This window comes from Camelus ferus, chromosome 4 (genome assembly GCF_009834535.1).
Source record: "Camelus ferus isolate YT-003-E chromosome 4, BCGSAC_Cfer_1.0, whole genome shotgun sequence".
Lineage (NCBI taxonomy): Eukaryota > Metazoa > Chordata > Mammalia > Artiodactyla > Camelidae > Camelus > Camelus ferus.
Genome location: NC_045699.1, coordinates 72,609,273 through 72,618,310, shown reverse-complemented (window position 1 = coordinate 72,618,310; position 9,038 = coordinate 72,609,273). Strand labels below are relative to the sequence as shown.

The 9,038-nt window shown below is 63.1% G+C and overlaps 1 protein-coding gene across 3 annotated transcripts; it reads left to right on the top strand.

Annotated features, from left to right (window-relative positions):
* Positions 1-800: 800 nt before the first annotated feature.
* On the top strand, positions 801-8,752 carry LHX3 (LIM homeobox 3). 3 transcript variants are annotated; one of them, XM_032477371.1, is made up of 6 exons: positions 801-888; positions 5,134-5,305; positions 5,942-6,144; positions 6,866-7,017; positions 7,115-7,286; positions 8,285-8,703. In XM_032477371.1, exons 1-6 carry the CDS (start codon positions 801-803, stop codon positions 8,701-8,703), a joined length of 1,206 nt encoding a protein of 401 aa, XP_032333262.1. The 3 variants fall into 3 exon arrangements, with proteins under 3 accessions (XP_032333262.1, XP_032333261.1, XP_032333263.1); XM_032477370.1 differs by lacking the exon at positions 801-888 and adding an exon at positions 2,780-2,956 and having other exon boundaries at positions 8,285-8,752; XM_032477372.1 differs by lacking the exon at positions 801-888 and adding an exon at positions 3,674-3,814.
* Positions 8,753-9,038: the final 286 nt, after the last annotated feature.

The following is a 9,038-nucleotide window of genomic DNA, read 5'->3' as shown; positions in this document are numbered from 1 at the left end:
CTCCCTCAGAGAGGGCACAGGCAGCCCCTGGTGTGTCAAATGGACAGGGTACTGAGTGACCAGTGGGCACCCTGCCCACCAGCCCCAGTCTGTGTGGTGCTGGTGTTGGTGTGAATCTCACTGTCTGGTAACCCCTGGCATCCAGGGTCTTGGAGCTCATGGCCAAGTTTGTGTAGTTTCTATTGGGATTGCCCCAGGTGCCTGTCCTCCTGGCTGCCCTAGCGGGGTGGGAGAGGGGTTGTGGCCTGAAATCTGGGTGAGGGGGAATGTTGTGTTGGGGAGTTTGTGAATGTAGAAAGTTCCTCAGGCCAGAAGCAAAAGTTAAACGCGGCAGCACCTGGAGCCAGAACCTGGGCTGGAGGCCAGTGGGGCTGGAGAGCCCGTGGCCTGGACGCTGCCTTCTGGGAGGCTGGGAGCAGGAAAGAGCTGGAAAGGCAGGGTGGAGCACCCGCTTGGGGCGAATCCCCAGCCTTAGGGCAAGCCTGGAGCTCAGGGCGGAGCCGCCCGAAGCTGCCCGCCCAGGCGTTAGGGCGGGGAGGTGGGGGGTGGGGAGGTAGCGGGGGAGCTGAGGACGGCGGGCGGGGCGGGGGCGGTGGGCGGCCACGCGCCTTCTTCAGCACCGCGGACAACGCCCGGCACAGAGGCTCCGGCATCTAGCCACGCGGCGCGGACAGGGACACTGGCGGCCCCAACACGACAGGGCCCTCGGGGAGCTCCAAGCCCTCCCGGGGCAGCAGAGGAGGAGGGGTGGGGGGGACGCTGCCCGAGCCACTTGGGCCCTGCCCAGCCCTGCAGCTGCGATGCTGCTGGAAACGGATCTCGAGGGCAACCGCGATCGGCCTGGGGTTCCCGCAGCTGCCGCTGTCTGCACCTTTGGCGAGACTAGGGGTAAGAGCCCCGCGCGCCCTGTAGCCTTCAGCCTGGGCAGGAGGACACCGAGGGGAAAAACGGCAGGGGAGGCAGAGATGAACAGAGGGACAGCTGGAGGAAGGGGTGCAGCGCACACAAGGCAGAGGGGGAATGAGTCTGGAGAGACCTTCAGTGGGACATGAGAGACAGGAACAGGGGCATGGGGAGGCAAGGCTGGCAGATCCCATAGTGGGCACAGGGCCTGGAGCTTCCTGCGGTGGTTCAGGAAGCCTGGACTTGCACTAAAGTGTCTGTGGTTTTTTGTGGAAAACAGAAGGGACCTTGTAGCACTTCTAGTGGGGAGAGGATGGGACAGAGCGAGGTCTGCCGAGTAAATCCAGAGACCCCATGCCCCTCAGCTCCCACACAGCCCAGCTCCAGCCTCCCCAGCCGACCCAACTACACAGCACTGAGACCCCTGGGTTGGGTCTCCTGCTTAAACTGCCCTCCCCAAGGGCCATTTGAGTGCCAGGGACGTTGGGAAATAATGGAGGCATTGTTGGCGGGTCGGCCAGATGCTGAGCGCGTGGGCCCGCCTGCTGCTTCCCCAGTCAGACCACACATGGCTCATTTCGGGAAGGCCTCTGCAGCAGCTGACACTCAACGGCCGGCACCCCAATGCACCCAACACACACTCAGCTCCCGGCTTGTACATCCTTGCCCTATCGTTCTAGGGAACAGGTGTAGTGCAAAGTGAAGGGGCAGGTGCTGGCCTCATGGGCCTTTGCTCCAACTGTGAGACACTGGGTCTGCTTGGAGCTGGGAGGATCTGTGCTTTTCCTGCCCGGGTCCTTCCAGGCTGGCCTCTGAGTTAAAGTGTACAGACCAGGAGACTAAAGGCCAGGCAGAGGCAGGGAGAAGGTGGAGCTTTCCTGCAGGGTCCCTGGTAGAGCAACCTGGAGGATAACCTGCTAGTCTCCCAATACTTCCCGGGGTCCTTGCTCTCGCCTTGCCAGGGGCCCACACTGCTGTGTCCTGAGTGACTGCAGGCAACTGGCGTGGCCTGTGGTCAGGTGCTGTATGCCCTCTGTGGCAAGTACATCTCTACATGCAAGGATGGTGGGTTCCTGCAAGCTCACCTGTTTGGACTGGGGGCAGGGTATGGGAAAATCAGGCATGGGAGCTTCCTCCTGTGCTAGCAGGGGGTGCTGGGCGGGGGGTGGAGGGAAGTAAGAGTTGATCCCGGCTTTCCTAACTACATCCCTCCTGACCTGGAGTCTTGACTGCGTCCTGGAGTCCGAGCCTTGGACAGTGACTCGCCTTCCTTCTCTATGCCCGTTCTGGGCTGCAGTTCCAAGGCTGGGGCCCAGAAGCTGCTCAGAGCTGGAAGGGCTAAGGTCGTGTCCAGCTCCTGGTGGCTTCGCTGTTAGCCCTTGGGCACCACACTCACCCTCTCTGGGTCTCAGTTCGCCCTCGTGCAAATAGACATTGTGACCAAGTCTCCAAGTTCCGGCTCTCGAGCCGGAGCCTCAGCGGCGGCAGGACCCGACTCCCTCCCTGATCCTCTTCCTAGGACCCCAAGCCTACCCGCGCGCGTACACGCCCCGGCTCGGGTCTCAGGCCAAAGCCAGCGCTAGGGCAGAAAGCTTCGGGCCCCAGTCAAGCGCCCGCGGGCAGCTCTGGCCCGGCTCCTCCCCTGCCAGTCTCTGCCCTCGGGCCGGGTACTCGAGGTGGCGTCTGGGGACCGCCGTTCTCTGCGCCAAGGCGCTCAGAGCCGGCGGACACTCCCGGCGCGTCTCGGCGACCCCGGCCCCGCCCCGCCCGCGGCCCCGCCCCCTGGCCGCCCCGCCTCCGCGCGGCCTGAGGCTTCGGGCCCCTGGGCGGCCCGCGGGCGCAGCGCCCAGCAGCCCCGGGAGTCGTTCAGACGCCGATCCGGGGCCATTGAGGCCGTGGTCTTGCCGGGCCCCTAGAAAGTTCAGGGACGGAGAGCCGCGGCGCCGGGCGGCGGGACCCATGGAGGCGCGCGGGGAGCTGGGCCCTGGCCGGGAGTCGGCGGGCGGCGACCTGCTGCTGGCGCTACTGGCGCGGAGGGAGGACCTGCGCCGAGGTGGGTGCCAGGACCGAGCAGCTGCACTCGGGAGGGCGGACACCGTGGAGACCCGGAGGTCCTCGCTCCTTTCCCAGACTGGTCACGGAGGCGGCGGGAGCCAGGAGATGCGGGAGGGAGTGGGTGCAAGGGCGCCAGAGCAGCGCTGGTATCACGCAGGCTGGGAGGGCCCTCCAGGACCCAGGACGGGTTTAGGAAATCCTCTCCAGAAGAAGGTACAGAGAGCAACCATGGGTCCCAGTGACTACGGGGTAGGAGGGCTCCCCAAGAAGGCTACCTGCACCCAGACCCTCCACATTTTTCCAGGGGAAGAGAGTCAGATGCAGGGGCCAGTGTGGAGCTGGACCCTGGCCGTAGATCCCCCCTAGCTGGGGTCTCGGTGTCTGCACTCACATGCACCTGCTCTGTTGGCCCACTCAGGGCTGCTCCTCAGGACCCTTCTACAAGAAAGCCCCCAACTTCCTGGTAGCATCATTCTCGCCCCAGCGCCTTGGCTCCCTGTGAACGGGGACGGTTTTCTGCGGGCTTCCAAGCAGGTGGGACTTACAGGATGGAGATGGAAGTGGCCCTGGAGTTGTGGGGAGCAGCAGGGATGGAGCAGGTGGGAAAGGGGTTACATCCAGGCTGTGGGGTCCCATTCGTCTCCTACTTATTTATTTATTTCCCGACGGTTCCTGGGAGGGGTGGCCACAGGGGCTGGGAGGAAAGGGTGGGAGGGCGGAGAGAGGGAGGGGCGGCGGTCTTGAAGCCACCGGCTCAGGAGAGCCAGCGGGGATCGGAGGGCCAACGGGAGGTTCTGCTGGGCCCCGCCAGCGCTGAGGGTAGGAGACCTCACCAAGGCTGGAGTCGCCATGCAGCGTAAGGCCCGGGTCGCCAGGGCTTCGCGGGAGCGCTAGGGGCTCGGCGGGAGCGGCTTTTGCCCAACGCGGGCTCCGGGGGGTAGCGCGGCCAAGGCGCTGTCCGGGCCGCGGTGCTGAATTCGCGCTGCGCGGACCGTCCAGCCACCAACTCTAAGCCGGGTGTCCTCGCCGCCCTGCCATCGTTGCCCACGATGCGGGTCCAGGGCACTCGGCGAATCCCCAGACTCCGCACCCGGGGCCGAGGTTTTGCCCCATGCGGGATCCTTTCCTTCCCGTGTTTCCCGGGGCTTCGGGAGGGAGGCCGATCCAGTTTCTCTCAGCCTCGGGCTGAAGGAGGTCCCTCTTCCACCCTTCCACCCATTGTCAGGCTGGCCTGGGGCCAGAGGGGTTCGCTGCCAGCGAGGTGAGCACGGTGAGGTGGTGCGATATTTGTGTAGGTTCCAGCTCCTTCTCATGGCTCACTTCTCTCCAGAGTTACCTTTTCTAAATTAACAAGGAGTTCTCACCCCATGAGCATCCTGTAAAGCCCCTCATGGACCTGTGTCTCCTGAAGGCAACCGTTGTTATTTCCCCAGCCTGGTTTCTTTCCCTGGAGTCCTGCAGTCCCAGGGAGCAGAACCAGTGGGAACCCAAGTGTCTCTGTGGGGAGGGCAAACTGCCTACTGTGTGTCCGGGCATCCATGTTTGAGCACGAGGACAGAGGGTCTATGTGTCCAGTCCATTCGCAAGTACTCTCACAGCCGTCCAAACTCAGGGAGGGCATCAGTTTTTACTTTGGTGGCCTGCAGACAGGGCCATGGGACTGGGCAGCCACACCTACAAGGAGTCTCTAGCCACCATGATGCTTAATTGTGCAAGTAATGAGAGCAATTGGGTGGTGGATGCCCCACAACCTGCATGTGCCTGGCCTCCGGTGATGGAAAGGGGCTGTTGTCCACCCCAGCCTCTGAGAGAGCCCCTGGGGGGAAGCGGCTCATTTGAGCTCAACATGCACCCTTCGTGCACTGGAAACATGTTGCAATTGATGGTATCTGGCTTAATGGGGTGGCCTGGGCACCTTCCTGTTCAGGGCCATTTTTCTAAACCTATTTCAGTTGTCCTGAATTTTAGCTGCAGGCCAGGCTGTGGACTTCTGTACCATGCACTTTCCGAACTTGGGGACCTAGGCAGTCAGTGGTTCAAGTCCGCTGAAAAGAAGGTGTGCAGGGAAGGGGGTCTCCTGAGCAGCCCTGGTCCATGGAGCTGGGGTGGGAAGGTGAATTCGAGGCCTCTTGCTCTGTGTGGTTCCCATGACCACGGTGGCTCCTCCGCCTGCAGAGATCCCGCTGTGTGCCGGCTGTGACCAGCACATCCTGGACCGATTCATCCTCAAGGCTCTGGACCGCCACTGGCACAGCAAGTGCCTCAAGTGCAGCGACTGCCACACGCCGCTGGCCGAGCGCTGCTTCAGCCGCGGAGAGAGCGTTTACTGCAAGGACGACTTCTTCAAGTGAGCTGGGCAGCCCAGCTGCCTGGGAGGGAAGGGTCCGCCAGGCGCAAGGGAAGCAGAGAACGGGCTCTCCTGAGGGACTCCCTAGACCCCCACAATAACCCACTCTGGAGCCCTGAAAGCCCCATCTCCTGATCCCCTCCTGTCCTCCAGGCAGGGTACCCTGGAGCCTCTCCGCTGGCAGCTGGGTTGGCACATTAACAGTTTTTTAAGTAATTAATTTTGTGAATTATTGAAGCAGTCGTTAAGAAGATAACCCCAAATTTGTAGAACTCTATTGGACTTACTCCCTCTTCATTTTGGTCTTGTTTTTGTCCTTAATGCTGGGGACAAGGTGCCTCCCCCGGATAGGCTTCTGGGGTCTGAGGGACCTGTACCATGGTCTGGCCGTACCCGTCTGGATTCAGCTTCCCGATCCAGCACAGAGGCCGGCTGTACTCCCCAGGGCCTCCGGATCCCCTTCTCAGTAGTTCGTGTGGCTCTGCTGCGGCTGCCCGGCAGGTGACCAGGGGCAGGGCCAGGCAAGCCTCCCTCCAGGAACCGTTCTGTGCGGCGGCACCGCGCTAGCTGCTCTCCGACCCGCTCGGGGCGAAGGAGCCGAGCGCCGCGCTGAGCCGCGCCCTGTGCGTCCCGCAGGCGCTTCGGGACCAAGTGCGCCGCGTGCCAGCTGGGCATCCCGCCCACGCAGGTGGTGCGCCGCGCCCAGGACTTCGTGTACCACCTGCACTGCTTCGCCTGCGTCGTGTGCAAGCGGCAACTGGCCACGGGCGACGAGTTCTACCTCATGGAGGACAGCCGACTCGTGTGCAAGGCAGACTACGAGACCGCCAAGCAGCGAGGTCAGTGGGAGGAGGCGACGGTCACCGGGGTTGGCCTGGGCAAAGCCCACCCTCCCCTTTCCTCGTCTGCAAAGTGGGGCTAAGGCCAGTCCGGGTCGGGCGCGGAGGGATCCTCACCTCCAGCGCCCTCCGCGAAGTGCTCACTAAGGGGGAGAGAATTTAGCTTCTCCCCTCCTGACTGGGGCGGTGGGGGCAGGCCCACCCCCAGGCGTCGCAGCCGGAGGAGTTGGCAGGGACAAGGAGCAGAGCCGCTTTGGGGAAGTGGGGGTCTGGGGTCTTAGCAGCCGCCTCACTCGGGAGCGCAGGGCGGTCAGTCTGAATTACATGGATTATCACTCGGTTCTGAATTATTGTCCTAAATCCTTGACCGTGAAGATCCATCCCTACCCACACCCTTAGAACGAAGAGGAACCCTGTGGGAGGTGGGGCGGCGCTTGTCAGTGGAGGACCGAGGCTGGCGGCGCCTGAGTCCGGGTCCGGGTCCGCGGGTCTCTATCGAAGGCCGCTGCGGAGCCGCCCCTCGCCGGGCCCGGGCGCTCCCACCGCGTTTTCTCCATCGCTCCCAGCGCCCACGTCCCGCGTCCCGTCTCTGTCCTCCGGGGCCCCCCGGGAGGTCGTTGCGGGGGCGTCATTAGGGGCCCCGACGTCCGTGCCCAGAGAGGGTGGGACCGCTGGGCCGCCGAAGGAGCAGGCCCAGCCTCACGGCTTCCCTGCGGTGCAGAGGCCGAGGCCACGGCCAAGCGGCCGCGCACGACCATCACGGCCAAGCAGCTGGAGACGCTGAAGAGCGCCTACAACACCTCGCCGAAGCCGGCGCGCCACGTGCGCGAGCAGCTGTCGTCCGAGACCGGCCTGGACATGCGCGTCGTGCAGGTCAGGGCCCCGGCGCGCCCGCCCGCCCTGCGAGCTCTGGCCAGCGCGGGCGGTCCCCGTTCCGGAGCGGCGGCCACTCACCCGCCCCCGCCCGCAGGTGTGGTTCCAGAACCGCCGGGCCAAGGAGAAGAGGCTCAAGAAGGACGCCGGCCGGCAGCGCTGGGGCCAGTATTTCCGTAACATGAAGCGCGCCCGTGGCGGCTCTAAGTCGGACAAGGACAGTGTCCAGGAGGAGGGACAGGACAGCGATGCTGAGGTCTCCTTCACTGGTACGGCGGGCGGGGGCGGCCGCCTCACTCTCGTCGCCCTGAGCGGCAGCCCCGGAGTTGGGAGGAACGTTGGGTTGAGCAGTTGCAGGGAGCCTAGAAATCTGCATATCCTAGGTACTGGCCTCTTTAGCTTCACTTATAAAACATTCATTTATAGACCCTGTGGTTTGGCCACTCAGGACCACTGACCTTCTTCTGGATGGGGCCAGAACCCCTGTGACGCGAGGGCCTGTCCCTCAGCAGGCTTTGCCATGGAGGGAGGGTCTGGACCCTGTCTTTGGACACTGGCATCTGCAGAGATTTTTTAGGGAAGTGGCAGCACAGTTTCCAAGTGATGGAAAGTCCTAGATGCTTGGAGCTGGGGAGGCCACACTCCTCTGTGGAACCTGATCATCTCATTCACCCAAACCAGGGGGACCTCACCCCACCTTTTTTTTTTTAACAAACCTTTTCTGTTTATTAAGTATCTGCGTGATCTTGTCTCATCCTCACAATCCGAGAAGGTATATATTTTTATTTATTCATTTATTTAACGGAAGATACTGGGGATTGAACCCAGGATCTTGTGCATGCTAAGCATGTGCTCTACCTCTGAGCTATACCCACCCCTCCATGATGTCCATCCTCAGAGAGTTTGCACAAGAGACTCTTTGGCTGCATTGTGACTTTGGGCTACTCACCCATCCTCTCTGGGTCTCAATTAACTTGTCTGCAACATTGGGGTGATGGTACCTGTGCTAGCCCTCCCAAGGCAGCCTTGGGATCATAGCGGGCTCTGACTGCACCAGGGAAGCCCAGCATTCCTTAGGTATTGGGTGGGGCTGAGCTGAACACACTCAGGGGTGGAGGGGTGAGGGCAGAGGGCAAGTTCTAAGAGCAGAAGAGACTTGGGCTGACCTGTTGTGTGATGTGGGGCAGGTCACCCCTGCAGGGGCACTGTGGGGGGCTAGAGGTAGTGGAGGGTGGGCACTGAGCAGTGCCTTCTGCTTCCACTGCAGATGAGCCATCCATGGCTGAAATGGGCCCTGCCAACGGCCTCTACGGCAGCCTGGGAGAGCCTGCCCCGGCCTTGGGCCGGAACTCCGGGGCCCCGGGCAGCTTCCCGCTGGAGCATGGAGGCCTTGCCGGCCCGGAGCAGTACCGAGAGCTGCGCCCTGGCAGCCCCTATGGCGTCCCCCCATCACCTGCTGCCCTGCAGAGCATCCCTGGCCCCCAGCCCCTCCTCTCCAGCCTGGTATACCCTGATGCCAGCCTGGGGCTCGTGCCAGCGGGAGCCCCAGGTGGGCCCCCACCCATGAGGGTGCTGGCGGGGAACGGACCCAGCTCTGACCTATCCACGGGGAGCAGCGGGGGCTACCCCGACTTCCCTGCCAGCCCCGCCTCCTGGCTAGACGAGGTGGACCACACTCAGTTCTGACTGCACCCCGGCTCCTACGAACACCGGACATGAGGGGTCTGGGCAGCAGTGCTGCCCCTGGCTGGGTGGTCTGGAGCCGAGCTCTCCTCTCCCAAAGCCCTGGACCTCTGAAGGATGTGGTGCCACTGGCGAGGGACAGGATGAGGACTCAGGGAGAGCTCGCGTCTGCGGAGTGTCCAACCGGGCAGCCCCTCCCTCAGGCAGAGGGACCCTCCCGGCTCCGGTCTGTGTGGCTCCTCCTTCTCCGACAGGGGCCGGCCCACCTGGTGTCGGCCCAGCAAGCCTTGTTTCTTAAGCAGATTTCTCCCTTTCTTGACCGATTAACTGAGAGCTTG

What these genes read in the sequence shown, in the direction of transcription:
- LHX3 (XM_032477370.1), top strand. Translation starts at nt 2,863, where the DNA reads ATGGAGGCGCGCGGGGAGCTGGGCCCTGGCCGGGAGTCGGCGGGCGGC. An exon ending in TGCAAGGACGACTTCTTCAA is followed by an intron (nt 5,306 to 5,941) that starts GTGAGCTGGGCA and finishes TGCGTCCCGCAG; the next exon opens with GCGCTTCGGGACCAAGTGCG. An exon ending in TGCTGAGGTCTCCTTCACTG is followed by an intron (nt 7,287 to 8,284) that starts GTACGGCGGGCG and finishes CTTCCACTGCAG; the next exon opens with ATGAGCCATCCATGGCTGAA.